General features: G+C 51.8%; 1 protein-coding gene across 4 annotated transcripts in view; it reads left to right on the top strand.

Moving 5' to 3' along the window:
- The first annotated feature begins 4,085 nt into the window (after nt 1-4,085).
- VWA5B1 (von Willebrand factor A domain containing 5B1) overlaps nt 4,086-17,219 on the top strand; it is a 39,692-nt gene continuing 26,558 nt past the window's right edge. For 2 of the 4 annotated variants that reach the window (XM_087445810.1, XM_087445809.1), the window contains exons 1-7: nt 4,086-4,224; nt 6,023-6,175; nt 7,500-7,719; nt 10,972-11,117; nt 12,028-12,159; nt 12,782-12,906; nt 16,773-16,949. In XM_087445810.1, coding sequence (XP_087301936.1) covers nt 4,086-4,224; nt 6,023-6,175; nt 7,500-7,719; nt 10,972-11,117; nt 12,028-12,159; nt 12,782-12,906; nt 16,773-16,949 — 1,092 coding nt within the window. Of the gene's footprint in view, nt 4,225-6,022; nt 6,176-7,448; nt 7,720-10,971; nt 11,118-12,027; nt 12,160-12,781; nt 12,907-16,772; nt 16,950-17,219 lie in introns of those variants that run through there. The other 2 variants (XM_087445808.1, XM_087445811.1) reach the window with 2 other exon arrangements.

Below are 17,219 nucleotides of genomic sequence, written 5' to 3'. Positions count from 1 at the left end.
ACCCAAGGATCCTCAAGGGGACATGAGGAGGACCTAGAGGGGAAGGGTTCCCTTCTTTGAGAAAAGGCAGAGTAATCAGCACTCAGTGAACAGCCTTGCAAATAAGTAGCAACAGGCTACCAGCCCATGGCAGCCATGCCTGGCTCATACACCACGGAAGGAAAACCCAGAGAGAATCTAACCTCAAATGTGTATTCCACACCCTTCGTTTGACTTTGCTTCCCATCTCTACCCCAACCCATCCCTATCCCTATCAAAGACAATGATTACCTGAGGGGGTCTCAGGAGTCTAACAGATAACAGATACATTGCCCTGAGAAGCGCTATGAAGCCTTCCATGATGGAATGATGGCAGTCATCCATTCATTTAATCAGCACTGAGGATACAATGGGAAGCAAATAGACACAGCCCAGGCCCCCCAGGAGCACACGCTCTAGAGGAGATGACAGACAATGACAAAATAATCTACAGAAACAACACGTATCCCTACACACTGATGGGAGTATCCTGAGGGAGAGAGACTCAGCTCTATAAGAGGCAGACGAAGGATGCTGGGCACGGGTGGTCTGGCTTCCCTGTGAGGGCGACCCTGAGTTGACACTGAAGGATGAGTAGGAGGTTACTAGTTGAAAAGTGAGTTGTGGGGTGAACCTTCCAGGTGGCAAGTACAAAGGTGGGACAGCACAGAACACACTGAGAAATGGAATGGAAGCTGGGAGACCCACAAAGTATGTTTGGGAACATGGTTATTGATGAGCTGGAGGGGCCAGCAGCACCAGACCACACAGGGCCCTAGGCCACCTTAAGGGTTTTGGTCTCCATCCTAGGAGCAACAGGAAACCACTGGTGGGTGAAAGAGGATGGCAGGGATGATGGAGACCTGTCCAATTTGTGGGTTGCTATGTTCGTCTGCCACTGAATAGAGAATGGGTTTCAGTGAGGGAGGGGGGGCAGTAGATTTAAGAGGTCAATGAGGAGCTGTGGTCCAGATAGAGATGGTGGTGGCTTGGACAAGGATGCTGGTGGCAGAGAAGGAAAGACATGGATGGATGCCAGGGCTTCTCCAGAGATAAATCACAAGCCATGGCAATGGATTGGGTGTAGGAGGTGGGGAAAAGAGGTGCCAGAAATGCCTCACAGGCTGTTGGCCTGCACACCTGGGGGGATGGTGGCTCCCCTCACTTTGGTACAGACATACCTCAGAGATATCTTGAGTTTGGTTCCAGACCACCACAATAAAGGGAATATTGCAATAAAGCAAGTCACAGGAATTTTTTGGTTTCCTAGTGCATATAAAAGTTATGTTTACACTATACTGTAGTCTATTAAGTGTGCAATAGCATTATGGCTAAAAAAACAATGTATATACCTTAATTAAAAAATATTTTGTTGCTAAAAAAGGCTAACCATCATCTGAGCCTTTAGCAACTTGTAATCTTTTTGCTGGTGGAGGGTCTTGCCTCAATGTTGATGGCTGCTGACTGATCAGGGTGGTGGTTGCTGAGGGTTGGTTGGTTGTGGAAATTTCTTAAAATAAGACAACAATGAAGTTTGCTGTGTGGATTGACTCTTCCTTTCACAAACGATTTCTCAGTAGCATGCAGTGCTGTTTGACAGCATTTTACCCCCGGTAGAACTTCTTTCAAAATTGGAGTCAATCCTCTGAAACCCTGCCACTGCTTTATCAACTAAGTTTATGTATTATTCTAAATCCTTTGTTGTCATTTCAACAATCTTTACAGCCTCTTCACCTGGAGTAGCTTCCATCTAAAGAAACCACTTCCTTTGTTCATCCGTAAGAGGCAACTCCACATCCATTAAAGTTTTCTCATGAGATTGCAGCAATTCAGTCCCATTTTCAGGCTCCACTTCTAATTCTAGTTCTCTTGCTGTTTCCACCACATCTGCAGTGACTTCCTCCACTGAAGTCTTGAACCCCTCAAAGTCAGCCAGGAGGGTTGGAATCAATTTCTTCCAAACTGCTGTTAATGTTGATATTTTGACCTCTTTACTTTGCCCAGATCCATCAGAGGGATCACTATGTACGACAGCTGTTGACTTACAAGATGTATTTCTTAAATAATAAAACATGAAAGTCAAAATTACTCCTTGCTCCATGGGCTGCAGAATGGATGTAGTGTTAGCAGGCATGAAAACAACGTTAATCTCATTGTTCATCTCCATGAGAGCTCTTGGGTGACCAGATGCATTGTCAATGAGCAGTCATATTTTGAAAGAAATCTTTTTTTTCTGAGCAGTAGGTCTCAACATTGGGCTTAAAATATTCAGTAAACCATGTTGTAAACTGATGTGCTGTCATCCAGGCTTTGTTGCTCCATTTCTAGAGCACAGGCAGAGAGGATTTAGCATAATTCTTAAGGGCCCTAGGATTTTTGGAATGGTAAATGAGCATTGGCTTCAACTTAAAGTCACCAACTGCATTAGCCCCTAACAAGAGAGTCAGCCTGTCCTTTGAAGCTTAGAAGCCAGACACTGACTTCTCCTCTCCAGCTATGAAAGTCCTAGATGGCATGTTCTTCCAACATACGGCTGTTTCATCTACACTGAAAATCTGTTGTTTAGTGTAGCCCCCTCATGAATGATCTTAGCTGGATCTTCTGGAGAACTTGCTGCAGCTTCTACATCAGCACTGGCTGCTTCCCCTTGCCCTTTTATGTTACGGAGACGGCGTCTTTCCTTAAACAGCATGAAACAACCTCTGCTAGCTTCAGACTTTTCTTCTGCAGCTTCCTCACCTCTCTCAGCCTTCATGGAATTGAAGAGAGTTAGAGCCTTGCTCTGGATGAGGCTTTGGCTTAAGGGAATGTGGTAGCTGGTTTGCTCTTCTGTCCAGACCACTCGAGCTTTCTCCACATCGGCGATAAGGCTGTAGCGCTTTCCCACCATTCGTGTGCTCACTGGAGCAGCACGTTTAATTTCCTTCAAGAGCTTTTCCTTTGCAGTCACAACTTGGTAACTGGCTCAAGAGGCCTGGCTTCTGGCCTGTCTCAGCTTTTGACACGCCCTTCCTCACTACGCTTAATCATTTCTAGCTTTTGATTTAAAGTGAGACACCTGTGACTCTTCCTCCCGCTTGAACACTTAGAGGCCATTGTAGGGTTGTTAACTGGCCTAGTTGCAGTATTGTTGTGTCTCAGGGAACAGGGAGGCCCAAGGCAAGGGAGAGAGATGGGGAACGGCTGGTCAGTGGAGCAGTCAGAACACGCACAACAGGGATCAGTCAAGTTCACCATCTTACACGGGTGCTGTTTGCGGCGCCCCAAACAATTACAATAGTAACATCAAAGATCACTGATCACAGGTCACCATAACAAATATAATAATAATTTTAAAAGCTTGAAATATTTTGAAAATTACCAAAATGTGACACAGACACGTGAAGTGAGCAAGTGCTGTTGGGAAAATAGCACCGATAGGCTTGCTCAACACAGGGTTGCCACAAACATTCAATTTGTAAAAAACGCAATATCTGCGAACCACAATGAAATGAAGCGCAACAAAACGAGGTTTGCCTGTCTCTCTTTGGGGTACTCCTCCCTCCCCTCACAACCGGAGTGTTGGCTGTAATGGGTAGATTCGCTGGAATCAGAGAAGGAGAGTCTTGGTGAGCTATTCCAACCCCCACATTTTGCAGAGGAAGCATCTCCAGCTCAGAGATGATGAGCTTGACAAAGGGATGGGTCAGAGCCCGCGTCCCCAGACTCCCGTCTGCAGTTAGGAGAGCACTGTCTTTCGGGGGGATTCAGGTTGGATGCAAGCCTGCTTGGACTCCAGCCATGACTATGCTCCAACCCACTGAGTGAATCCAGGCAGGTCACACGTCTTCAGGCCTCAGTTTCTTTACTGCGAAATGGGAAGAAATGGGATTACCACTTCTCTTCTCAGGGACATTGAGAGTGATCATGGGTCCCTAACTGGGAAGTGCTGGGGGAAATGAAGAGAATGATGCTCTGACTGCCTGTTGGGTCTAAAGTGGGAGAGCTGGGTGGGGATGGATGGGCAGCCTCCCCGACTTCCTGCCTCCCTGTCTCTTGCAGGCCCTGAGGGCTGAGTAGCCAGCGGGATGCCGGGTCTGCTGAACCAGGTCACAGGGGCAGCCCTGCCCCTCACTGCATCCGATGTCACCTCCTTCGTCAGTGGTTACGCCCTGGGTCTCACCGCCTCCCTCACCTATGGCAACCTGGAAGCCCAGCCCTTCCAGGGTAAGGACCCCTGTTGGGGCTTCCCCAGGGCCACCCCCTCCTGCACATGGAATCCCCATCCTGACATGGACTAGCGGTTGACGTGGGCAAGTCATGTAACCTCTCTGGGCCTCAGTTTCCTCATCTAGGGCTCACAGCTAGCAGCAAGTCAGGTCAGGATTTGAGCCGAGGTTTGGGCTCAGCCCCAGCCAACTGTCTCAGCACTATTTACGTTCCACAAGGCCCGCCCACCTGTGTCAAACGGCCAGTCCTCCACTTTCTCCAGGGAGCCTCACAGTAGGAGAGCATCAAGACCCAGTGGAAGACACGAGCTCCCAGTCCTAGGCTTGGCTCTTGTCCCTGTGACCTTGGGGGAAGCCACTGTCCTTCTCAAAATCAGGATGCTCCTCTGCCTGTCTGGACGCCAGGGTAGGGGAGGAGCCGATGAGGTAATGCCTGAGGAAGGACAGTGTGCAATGAAAAACACTCTGCGAAAGTGAATCATCAGTGTGGGGCCGTCAGGAGTGTGGAGGGACCTTCGCCTGCAAGAGTTCTTTGTAAACTCCTCTTTCCACCTGAGGGAGGGAGTTAGCGGGAAGGCTGGCCAGGAGGGTGCTGCGTAAAGGCTTGTGTGGCTGGATTCCTTCTCGTTGCAGCTGTGGGGGCCTCCTAACCCCCAAGCTACATGTCTTGGGGCACCACCCTCCAGCCCAACCTGAGGTTCTGAAACCATTTCACTTCCCAAAAGGAACCTGCAGGGAAACTCTCTTCCCCTCAGAAGTCTCCCGGGCAGAGTAAATGACCCTGTTCCTCTGTTTAAGGAAACCTAGAGAGGGTGGCTTAAAATGGAACTGGGGGCCCAGGAGACTAAATTACTCAACAACTTTGGGACAGTCCCGTGGATTTCTGCACGCAGAAAGAACCAGTTTCCCCATTTTATAGATGAGGAAACTGAGGCTCAGAGGTACTGGAAGCCGGGGTTTGTGGAGGGCCCATCAGGAGCCCGCATTGTGCTGTCCCAGTGTTAGTGGGCAGATCAAATGAGACACGACCTTGATCCTCCGAGTGTGGTCCCCGAGCCATCGGCATCACTCAGGAGCTGGTTAGAAATGCAGAACCTCAGGCCCTGCCCCAGACCTACTGGATCAGAATCTGCTTTTAACATCCCCAGATGATTCGTGGACTCAAATGTGAGAAGCACTAAGATATAAAAATGTGGGGCACACACTCTGGACCACACAGCTTAACAAGTGATGGCTATTTTTTCCATTTTTGTGACAACTCTATGAGTTTGGCTCTATTATCCCCGTTTTACAGTTGGGGCTGTGACGCTTAGAGAAGCTGAATGTCTTATGCAAGGTCACCAGGCCAGGAAAGGGGGCAGGGCCCGGATGAGAACCCTAGTCTACTTCCACCAAGGCCCCAGCTCCTAGATGCCACGGGTGACAAATCCACCACACAGATGTGTTTTATTAGGCCCATACATCAGGTCACACAAAAAGCTGGATTTCCACTCTCTCTCGGAAAATCAGAAGCCCTGGCCACACCGGCCTTACGCGCCCGCAGAGTAAGGTGGCAGGGACAGGGGAGCAGTCGTCCCTTTTCCTGTTGCCCCACTGTTCACACAGTATCTGCTGCTGCACTTACTGTGCCCAGCCCCAGAGCCACGGGGTCCCAGCCTGAGTCCCCTCCGGCATCCTCTAACTGGCAGTGACTGCCGTCCATCCATCTGGCAGGCCAAAGGTTCAGGTTCCTCCCCAGGGGTGGGGCACGCAGAGCGGGGCTGGAGCACCCCGCGATGCTGGCCCTGCTCTGGCAGGCCTCTTTGTGTATCCACTGGACGAGTACACCGCAGTGATCGGCTTTGAGGCAATCATTGCCGACCGCGTTGTGACGGTACAGATCAAGGACAAAGCCAAGATGGAGAGTGGCCACTTCGATGCCACCCGCGTCAGAGCCACAGCTGTCACAGGTAAGGAGGCCAGAAGGGCCGTGGCAGGGCCTGGGCCTGGCTGGGGTCTCAGGCAGACTGAAATGGCAGCAATGGGATAGGGTAGAGAGAGCACTAAACTAGGAGTCAGGAATCCTGTGTGACCTCAGGCCAATAATTAACCTCTCTGAGCCTCTCTTTAATGTCTGTGAAATAGAGATAATTGTTCCTGTTCTCACTCGAAACCGTGGTAAGGACCAAAGGAGGCAATGAAAGGATTTTTAAGATGTCTCTAAAGAACAGAACAGCAGGTCATTTAAGCTCAGAAGTTGCGGAATGAGTCACACCAGGATTTGACTCCCTATCCTGTTGCTTGCAAATGGTGTGAGCTTAGATAAGAAATTCAGCCTTATCTGCAAAATGGAACTAACAATTATACACACCCAAATCTCAACAGAGAGCATGCCTGCAGCACACTCACCACAGTCCCTGGTACAGAGTAAGTACTCAAAGCGTGGCTACTGATGCCGGCTATTGAGGATACTGAGGCTCAGAGAGAGCGAACGACTGACCCAAGGTCACACAGCACATTAGTGTAGAGCCAGGGCTTGAATCCAGACCAAGTATCATATGATGTAAGAGATTCCTACCATTGGATCTACGATCAAGGTGAAGTTTGTTCACCCGATCATTAAGATGATCAAGAATATTTTAATGAGCACTCGCCATATGTAAGATGCGAAGTTGCCCTCAAGTTGTTATGACTACTCGCAGCCCGGAAGAACAGCTGAGACATACTTAGGAGTAACCACGGAAGGAGGCGGCAGGTGGCTGTGCCAGAGAGGTCTGGATAACGCCAGAGGAGGGAAAGAAGAGTCCACATGGGATACCAGGGAGGTTTTCATGGAGGGGTTGGATGGAGGGGTAAGACTGGCTAAGTAGGGATGAGGGAGTGGGCCTTTCAGATAAAAGGAGAGCGCATGAGAAAACATGGATCCCAAAGGTGGGGGGTGCTTGGGTGTGACACTGGGGGAAAGAGAGTCTGCAGATAGAGATGTGACCCTGTGTTGGGGGTTTGTGGGTCCAAGCCCCCACTCCCAGCAGGGTACAGTGGGAGGTACACGGGCCTGGCGTCAGACCCACGTAGGTTCAGTTTCTGGCTCAATTCTTTGACTAACTTGGGCAAGTGGCACCACCATGCTGAGCCTCAGTTTTCCCATCTGTAAAATGGGCTCCTCAAACCTACCGCACAGCAAACTTAGAGGGAGCCAGAGATAATACATGCACAGCCCCTGACTCCAGGCCCGGCACTTAGGAAACATTCTGCAAGAGGGGGTGTCTGTCACCCCTCATTCCTACACATCAGGAAAGGTGGCTTTAGACGAGGATTTGGAGCGGATCCTGTTCGTGGTCAACCTGGGGACCATCGCCCCCATGGAGAACGTCACCATATTCGTCAGCACCTCCTCGGAGCTCCCGACACTGCCCAGCGGGGCGGTGCGGGTCCTGCTGCCTGCCGTCTGCGCCCCCACCGTGCCCCAGTTCTGCACCGAGAGCACAGGCCCCTCCAACCAACAGGCCCGAGGGTAAGGAGCCCTGGCCAGACAAGGGTCCAAGGCTCGAGTGGGCTGCAGGGAGGTGGTGGGGTGAAGTCAGGGGGGTGCGGGGCGGGGGAGACAGGGAGTAGATGGTGAGGCTCAGCACTATAGGGGCCACCATCTGAATAGCTGCTCCTCCCCTGCTCACTTTTAGAGCACTTGAGAATCCCCCTGAAATGCCCTATTTGGCTACTAGCCAGAAGTGCTGGGATTTGGGCAGCTTGGGCCCAGAATTTCCAAAGCTTTATTTTGTAACGCACTCGAGAGGGATTTTCTGACTACCTTCCCTGTGCTGGACCCTGGGCTGGCTGTTGGGATACAGAGGGCATGAAACCAACGTGGCTCTTGCCTTTGTGGAACTTGGTGGGAGAGATGGTTATCCAACTGACAACTAGTGGGGAACTGTTTATGTACTTGCATGCATAATTAATTATGTAAAACAGCAGTAAAGGAGAAGTTCATTGAACTAAGAGTATAAAAGGAGGACTCAACCTGGGGGGCCAGGCTTCTCTGGGGAGTGGTACTTTAGCTGAAAGCTGAGCGATGAGGGGGGCCTAGGCACAGACAGGAGTGTTCCTGTCGGTGAAAACAGCAGGGGCAAAGGCCCTGAGGTAGCAAGACAGGGCCCCAGAGAGGAACTGAAGCACAGGTGGCATGAGATGAGGCTGCAAAGACACAGGATGCCCTGTCGCCCCGGCCAACTCTGAATTTCTCCCAAAAGCAACAAGGAGCCATTAAAAGGGTTTTCAGCAGGGCAGAGTGGGGAAGACAGCAGGCCCAGTACCCTCCTGGTGGGCAAGGAGGGAAAGGAGGCACCTGTAGCTGAGATCAGGGCTCCTCCCATTTCCCTGCCTGAGGACCAGAATGAGCGTTTCTTCTGCAGGGAGAGAGGACAGCCTTTTTAAGTAGCCTGCTGCATACGGGGATGTCTTTTGAAGTCTTGTATTTTCTCATTCACTTGTGAATTTTTAAAATCTATTCCACAGCATCTTAGCGCCATTTTGGTACAAAAATAACACTTGAAATTAATTGCTAGTTAAACTACTTAACTCCCCACACCCCAACTCTCACCTCAAATCTTTGAGCCAAGCTGAAATCTGGGAGGATGTGCCGTGTGTCTCCAGGGGTCTGATACATACACTGGTAGGGCTCCGGGGACAGCTGGGAGCAGGTGCCCACTGGGACACGGGACACTGTCAGCAGACTCCTGGACACCACCATTAAAGTGCTGATCTCAGGCCGAGCTGGGAGGAAGGGTTATTGCAGCCTCCCTCGTGGGGCCAGCCTGGAGGGCACTCCTCAGTCTCCACGAATAGTAATTAAACACCCTCTCTGTGCCGGGCACTGTTGGGGTGTTGGGAATACAGCAGGCAACTAGACAGATAAGGTCCCTGCCCTCGAGGGGCTGGCATTCTAATGGGGCAGACAGACAGTAAAGAAATAAGCCCATAAACAAGTAATATGCTAAGTGATGAGTTCTATGAAGATCAATGCTACAGAGGCTAGAGAGGGACAGGGTGGGGTGGGTGCTATTTTAGCTAGAATAGACGGGGCTTAGGCAACACGTGAGGCCTGATCTGAATGAAAGGAGCAAGCCAAGGAAATATTCTGGAGAAAGAACATTCTGGGCAGAGGGCAGAGGGAGCAGTAAGTGCAAAGGCCCTGAGGCAGTAGCAGGCTTGGTGTGCTTGAGCAGCAACAGGAAGGCTAGTATGTTGATAGCAGAGTGGGAGAGGGAAGGAGAGAAGTCAGAGGGGTGGTAGGGACTCAGATCCTGTAGGACATTGAAGCCCAGGGTGAGGACACTTGTTGGCACAGCAGAGAAGCTGGCAGCACCAGCCAGTCTCAGACCACGAAACACCAGTTTGGGTGTCGTCTTTATAAGTGCTTCCATGGGCGCCAAACCTCATGCATTTGAGAGGCATGGCCTAGCAGAGCTGGGACATTCAAGACTTTGGTGGATCAGAGAACAAGAGGCCCTGATAAGCTTATTCCTGCCCATCCCAGCAGGTGGGGTTAGCAGAGGCAGTCTTGGGGGAAGCCTGCCTCAGATCCGTTTGGACCTGAAAGCTGCTCAGATAGAGTGACACGAGAAAAAATAAGAAAATAGATAACGCCAAGTGTTAGTGAGGATGAGGCGAGAAGGAAACTCTTGTTCACTGCTGGTGGGAGTGGAAACTAGGCCAGCCACCCTGGAGAGCAATCTGGCAATAGTCGATGTGTGCCCTGTGACCCGGGGATCCCAGAGAACCCTGTCATAAGTCCAAGGGGACACGGGTGAGGATCTTCACGGTGGTGGTATCTGTGGACACAGTGGGGTGGAGGCAGCAACAAATAAGTACAACGTAACGGGTGCCCCCAAACGATACCGTGTCCGCAGCAAAGACTCGGGGTTGCAGCCCTGGACAGAGCCTAAAAACACAGCGTTGAGTGAAAAAAAGGAAGCGATTGAATGAGATTCATAATACAATGCAATCTTTTCAGTTTAAAACACATTCACAACCCCATGCCACCGTGTATTTTACAAGGATATGTGCATATTAAGGACATATATCAAAGACCTTAGAGGGTGTGCTGGGGGAGGGGAGGGGAATGGAGCAGGACCAGAGACAGAGCAGGGGATGACGCAGAAAAAGGGCCCAGAAACGAGCCTTCAGCAGGTGAGACACTTTGCTAAGCCTCGCTCAAGACAACTGTGTCATTATTATCCCATTTAATGGATGAGAAAACCAAGACTTAGAGGAGAAGTGGCTTGTGCAAGGGCTCCCAGCTCACAGAGAGAGAGCAGGGACGCAAGAAGTGGTGTGAGGTAGTGCATCACAGACAGACCTGGGCAAGGACGCACGCTCTGCCAGGTCCTGGTTGGGGGAACTGAGGCCTCATCTTGCTGAGCCTCGGATTCCCCATGTGGGAGATGGGGGCAGTGGGGCCCCGATGTCTTCTTCTGGGGCCCGTGGTGAGAACAATGTGAGCTGATGCCGTGGAGCACCATGCCTTGCAGCGGCCCATCCTTCGTAGGTAGCTGTGCCTTGTGTCTGAAGCCAGGCTCTCCCCGGGGTCAGATTGAGTGGAAGATTAAGGGTCTGGGGTGGGAGGAAGTTCCTCAGCCACTTTCAGTCTGGGCTGCAGGGGTGCCAGGGCTGCCTGGGACTCACCGTCCTCTCCATGTCTTCGCATGCTGGCCCCCTGCCTCGGCCCTGGCTGCCCGCCTCCTGTTCCTCCTCTCGTCCCCCTTCCCAGCAAAGACAGGCATTGCTTTGGCACCCCAGCGCTGGACTCCTGGAACAAGTTGTGCCTGGCAACTCTCCTGGACACCGATGTGTCCAACCCCATGGAATATGAGTTCAACTTCCAGCTGGAGATCCGCGGGCCGTGCCTGCTCGCAGGTGAGAGGGAGCTCAGATAAGGGCCAAAAAGAAGACGCAAGGCCCCGGGGTGGGGAGGGCTCCAGGCCCAAAGCTGCCAGGGATAGAGAGGGAGGGGAGGGCGGGGAAACTGATCAACCCAAAAGGAAGATCACCTGAAGCACACAGAGCTTTATGGACCCCCATTTCCTGCTCCCCAACGCACAGCCCAAAGATGAGCCCCGCCCAAGGACAGGTCTCAAGGCTGTCCCCATCTCCACCTCAGTGGCTTCCTTGGGGAAAGGTGCATGGGCCCATGGTGGTTCCTGGTCCTCTCCTAAAGGCCACAGCCATAAAGCTGCTTCCTGGTTCTCATCTTGCAGAGCAGAATCATCCGGGGAGCTTTCAAAATCCTGCTGCTTAGATCCCACTCAAGAACTTCTGATGACATTGGTCTAGGGTGTGTCCTGAGTATTTATTTAAAAGCTCCCAGGTGGTTCTAACGTGCAGCCAGAGTTGGGAACCATTGTTCTGATGGTTCCCCTCCCCAATTCACTCAAGATTTTAAAAGGACACTAGGATATGGTTTCTTGTCAACGAGTGTTCTCCCAGAGCAACATGACATTCCAACACAGGAGGCATTCCAACACAGTGGAGCGCCCACTGATGGAGTGTGAACTCTCTCTATCTTTATGGTCCCTATGAGGAAGCAACTCCTTTGACCCCCACTGGATCCTGAGGTCAGAGCAGAAAGAACCATTTGATACCACCTAAGCCCCCATTTGGCAGATGGGGAAATTGAGGAGGCCTGTCTGTGGTTACACAGCAGGGCAGGAGCCCCTGATGGGGCTGGAGTGCCAGTCATCTCTGGCTTGGGTCTCGGGACCACCCCCATCGAGCCCCTATCTCTCCCAGAGCTTCTGAGTCTATCCCGCCTTTCTGTGCCTCTCAGGAGTGGAGAGTCCCACCCACGAGATCCGAGCCGATGCTGCCCCATCTGCGTGCTCGGCCAAGAGCATTATTATCACGTTGGCTAACAGGCACAGCTTCGACCGTCCCGTGGAGATTGTCATCCACCCCAGCGGTACTGTGCCCCAGCTGGGCCCCCGGGATGCCTATGGGAGGGAGGAGGTGCTGATCCTGGGGGGCACAGACATGTGGTCCCTTGCCCAGTGGCCAGCCAGGGGGAGGGTAGGGGTACACAGCGGAGGAGAGGAGACCAACTACCTGCCTCCTGGGAAACTCAGCTCCAGCTGGCAGAATTAAGTGTCTCCTGCCCCCCATTTTAGATCCAGAGGCCCCGGGGTCTCATCCACCCATTGGGGCATATTCCCCCAGGCCAGCTGAGCAGAGGATCTTTGAAACCCTAAGCTCAGTGAGACCTTGGCAGCTCTGAACCCTCAGGGAGCAACTCTATTGTCACTTTAAGAATTCATAGAATGTCAGGACCTGAAGAGATCAGAGAGCCCAGTCCCACTCCCATTTTACTTATGGGTAAACTGAGCCCAAGAGAGGGGCAGTGAGTCCCCCACGGCCACCAGGCTCTCCTCTTCCCAACTAAGGAATCTTCCCATGGTCCCCCACTGCTTCAGGCTCCCCTCTTCCAGTTGGGAGTCCTCCCCACTGTGAAGACCCCAGCCCTAATCTAAGGCCCCGGCCTCACCCTCACACTCAGAGGGTGCCAAGACTTGCTCTCGCCTCCGCAGAGCCCCACATGCCGCATGTCCTGATGGAGAAAGGGGACATGACGCTGGGCGAGTTCGAGCGGCACTTGAAGGGAAGAACAGGTTTCATTAAAGGGATGAAACGAGACAGCAGTGCAGAGCGAAAGGTGAGGAGGGCTATAGCCGGGAGGCAGGGGTGGCAGGACTGGGGTGGCTGGGGACTTGGTCTTCACTGGACCAACGAGGAGACTGAGGCTTGGGTGGGGGGGTCACTCGCCCGAGGTCACACAGCAAGCTGGTGGCAGATCCTCGTCAATGTCTCCCTCCGTGGGCTGGGGCACTGGGGGGCAGAGGGAATATGGACTTCCAGAGCAGCCGTCACCCTGGCGCTGTCATCCCACCTCCTGGTCACCTCCTAGGTCACCTTCTCCTAGTACCTCCAAGGTGCCTAAGCCAGGCAAAATTCTAGGCTGGTGGCAGAAACAACCTTGGTCCTCTCCAGGCTACTCCACCCCCCAGGGGTACCCAAGACCCTGCAGCTGGGTGCCCTCCCAGCTTCGTCTTCACTCTGGGGCCTCCCTTTTCCCACCCGCTGAATGGGTCTCTTGCTCTTCCTCCCTCTGGGAGCCTAAGAATAAAGGCAGAGCAGGGAAAGCCTGAGAATGATCCTTTCCCCCTACTTGCCCCCTCCCTCGTGAAGCTAAAGGACACGGAGGCCCTGGGTGGCGGGCTGGGGGGGAGACTTGTAGGAGGCAGAGCCGACAGCCGCAGTTGCACCGCAGTCTCTCTCCTGCTCACAGCCCTGCACGTGGAGCCGGGTCCTGAACACCAAGACAGGTTTAAGAATGATGACACACTTCTTTTTATCGTCCCCTCTTTTTAGATGAGAAAAATGAGGCTTAGCACCCAAAAATAACTGGTGAGCTGGGAGAAGGGGAAGACCGTTCTCTTGGGAGTTGGCTTTGGTGACAATGGGGCTAAGAATTTAGAGGGTACAGGAACATTATTAAGGACCCCACTGAAGCACCTGCTGAGTGGGGGGTGGGAGGGATGGTGAAGAGAAGGTGTGGATGGCTCAATGCCCATCACATCATCCCCATGTTAGAGACCCCACTGGAAATGCCCACCTCGCAGAGGTGCCCCCTCACCGAGATGAGTCAGTTGGGAGAGGCTGGAGCCAGATTCTCAGAGTTGGGGGTGGCAATGCCAGGGCTGCCGCTGAGCTCTGAGAATTCAGCACATGGGCAAAGGGAGGGGAGTGGCAATGGGCCTTCCAGGCCTGGGGCTGGCTCCTCTGCCTGCCAAGCCTTAAATCAATTAGCTCTGGGACCGCTGGAGCAAATGAGAATTAATTTGCCACCTTGGGTTGGTTATGCAAATACCCTGTATTCTCCTGAGCTCCAAGGATAACAGCAATCAACCCGAAGCTGCTAAGAAATGATGAGTTTATTGTAATTGAATAATGGCAGCTCCGGGAGACATTAGAGAATCCTGAGCCAGAGCCCCCACCCACCCCTAAGAGGCAAAAATCAGATTCCTGGGGGCCGGCCCAGTGGTGTAGTGGTTAAGTTTGCACAGTCTGCTTCAGCAGCCCAGGGTTCACAGGTTCGGATGCCGGGCACGGACCTACACACCATTTATCAAGCCATGCTGTGGCAGGCGTGCCACAGATAAAGTAGAGGAAGATGGGTATGGATGTTGGCTTGGGGCCAATCTTCCTCAGCCAGAAAAGAAGGATTGGCAACGGATGTTAGCTCAGGGCTAATCTTCCTCGCCAAAAAAAAAAAAATCGATTCCGGGAGGTGGCTCCTCTCACCAGCAGATGTGGCTGTTGCTGCCTTGGGGTCTGTCATCAAGAAAGCCAGGCTGGGCAGTGGCTTTCAGCAAAGGAGCTCCACGTAGGAGGGAGAGTGCAATCTCTCACCAAAGAGGGAGGCTGGCAACCAGAGGGCGAACATCAGACAGGAAGAGTGGGTGGGACAAGCTGTCAAACACCACGATTTAGCAAAGCGAGGGCAAATGGCACAGAGGAAGACACTATGTAGAAGAGATGGAGATGCATAGAGAAGCAGAGACAAATAGAGACAGAGAGACTGAAAATAAAAATGATTCACACACAGGTCAGTGGCAAACAAAAAGACCCATATAGATTCATTCCCTCATGTATTCATTCAACGAACACTAAGTGCCCGATAGATGTCAGGCTCTGTTCTGGGCAGTGAGGAGGCAACACTGCAAATGACACACAGAGCTTACATTCTAGCACAGACAAGACGTAAATAGACGAGCAAGAGCAGCTTGGAGAGGGCTGGGGCCATGAAAAAATAAAACAGGATGATATGACAATGAGTGATAAGTGCTCGGTGCTTTTTAGCTGGATGCTTAGAGCAAGCCTGCTTGAGAGTGAGAGCTGGTGGAGAGCGAAGAACTGGAAGCAGAATAATGGTGATGTGTTTGGAAAACAGAAAGGTGGCCAGTATGGCTGAAACGTAAGGAGCAAGGTGTGCAAAGACCAAGCTCACAGGTAGGCAGGGGTCAGCCATAGGGGGCTCCATAAACCATGGTGCAACGTATGAGGGGAAGGTATTGCTCAAGCAAGAGGATGAAAAGCATGACCACGCTGACTGCTCTATGTGGAATGGACCACAGGGAGATAAAAGTGGAGGAGAGAGGCCAGCAAGAGGTCATGGAAAGGTCCAAGCAAGAGATGACACTGTCCTGAACTTGGGTGGTGGCGGTGGAAACAGAAGAGGACATGTTCAGGCTGTATTTTAGCTGTAGAGCTGGCAATCCTTTGCTGAAGGAGTAGATGTGTGGAGTGGGGAAAAGAAAGGCATCAAGGACATGTCCTAGGTCTTTGGTTTGACCTAGGCGTCAATCATCATTGAGGATGATGATGTCATCCTCATCACCTGGGTGGGTGATGATGTCATCTATTGAATTGGGGAAGGGACCCAAACAGACAGAAACTGAGACACAGACACAAAGAGACACATACATGCAGAGACAATCAGATAAAGAGACAGAGAGAAAGTTGGAGTGGAGAGAGAGAAAAGCAGAAGGAGGACAGAGAAAATGAGATTTGGTGCAGAGTGAGTGGGAGAATCAAGGAGGGTTCAGCAGCAGCGTGTGAGAGCCAGCTAAGAGGCCTCATAAGAAGATACAGAACTGTGGTCCTGTCCTCCCTTTAACGTTTCCTGAGCCCATCTCTGTACCAGGCTCTATGTTAAGCTCTGGAGAGGCAAGAGACTCGGCATGACTTGCCTTCTAGTAGCATACACGCTGGAGGGGAGGCAGAAATATGAGCAAAAACGTGCAGTGTGAGAAGTGCCCGGGCCCCCATGACAAATAGCGACAGCAGCCGCAACAGCGATGACGGCTGCTGTTTAGAGACAATCACTCTGCCAGGCAGCAGGTTGCAGAAGCATTGCATTTAATCCGTACAACTCGGTGAGGAAACTAGATAATTAAGTATGCCTGGAAGATTGGGGTAGGTTTTCCAAAGAGGTAAAATTTGAAGAATGAGTAAGAAGTTATCAGTGGGAGAGAAGCAGTAAACCAGGAAAATCAAGTTCACAACCAGGATGAGCCAGAGAGTGGCTTCTACATTCAGTGCTAAAGCGAAAGAAATCACTATTCAACTAGGGACCTGCGTGTGTGTCAGAAGCTTCCCATTGGTGTGCCAGCTCAGTTCATCCTAATAAGCACCCTGAGAAGTGGTTGTCGTTTGCCCCATTTTATGAATGAAGAAACAGACCCAGAGCAGGGAATTTGCCCAAAGTTGCACAGCTGGACGGTGACAGAGCTGGGGTTCAAACCCAGGTCTTTCTGCCTCCAAAGTCTATGTTTGCTGTTGCAACTGTGAAAGTCTAGCAAATGGAGGAGCCAGGAACCATCGATTTGGCAGTCTTTCATTAAGAGTGGGGTGAGATCTGACAAAACTTGGTGAGTAACGAGGGACCAGCGTGGTCCCTCAGGAGTAGCTCTGGACCCCTTGAATACCCAAGTGAGAGAGTTTTCCTTGCTCCTCCAGACAGAAATCATCCGGAAACGCCTCCACAAGGACATCCCCCACCATTCTGTCATCATGCTCAACTTCTGTCCCGACCTCCAGTCAGTCCAGCCGAACCTGAGAGAGGCCCATGGGGAGTTTATCTTCCTCATCGACAGGAGTGGCAGCATGAGTGGGACCAACATCCTCCGTGTCAAGGTACCTGTAGGAGGACCCCCCTCCCCCGGGGTCTAGGGCTCCAGGGTAAATCAGCTGTGCTCCCCCAAACCAGTTTCCTCAGTACTTTCTGTTCCAAGCAGTCCTCCTTCCACAGTTAAACCACTTTCCCAAATGGCAATCCATGAATAAAAGGAACAACTTTTTTTTAAATCAGTTTGAACAGAGACACCCAAACTCAACTCACTCCCAAAATAAAGCCCTGACGTGGTGTGAGCAGAGATAGTACTGTTGTCCATTTACAAGGGATGA

Source organism: Ceratotherium simum, chromosome 22 (assembly GCF_057802395.1).
Source record: "Ceratotherium simum simum isolate JZ-2026a chromosome 22, ASM5780239v1, whole genome shotgun sequence".
Lineage (NCBI taxonomy): Eukaryota > Metazoa > Chordata > Mammalia > Perissodactyla > Rhinocerotidae > Ceratotherium > Ceratotherium simum.
Note: the sequence above shows the minus strand (reverse complement) of the source record. Positions and strands in the feature narration are given on the sequence as shown.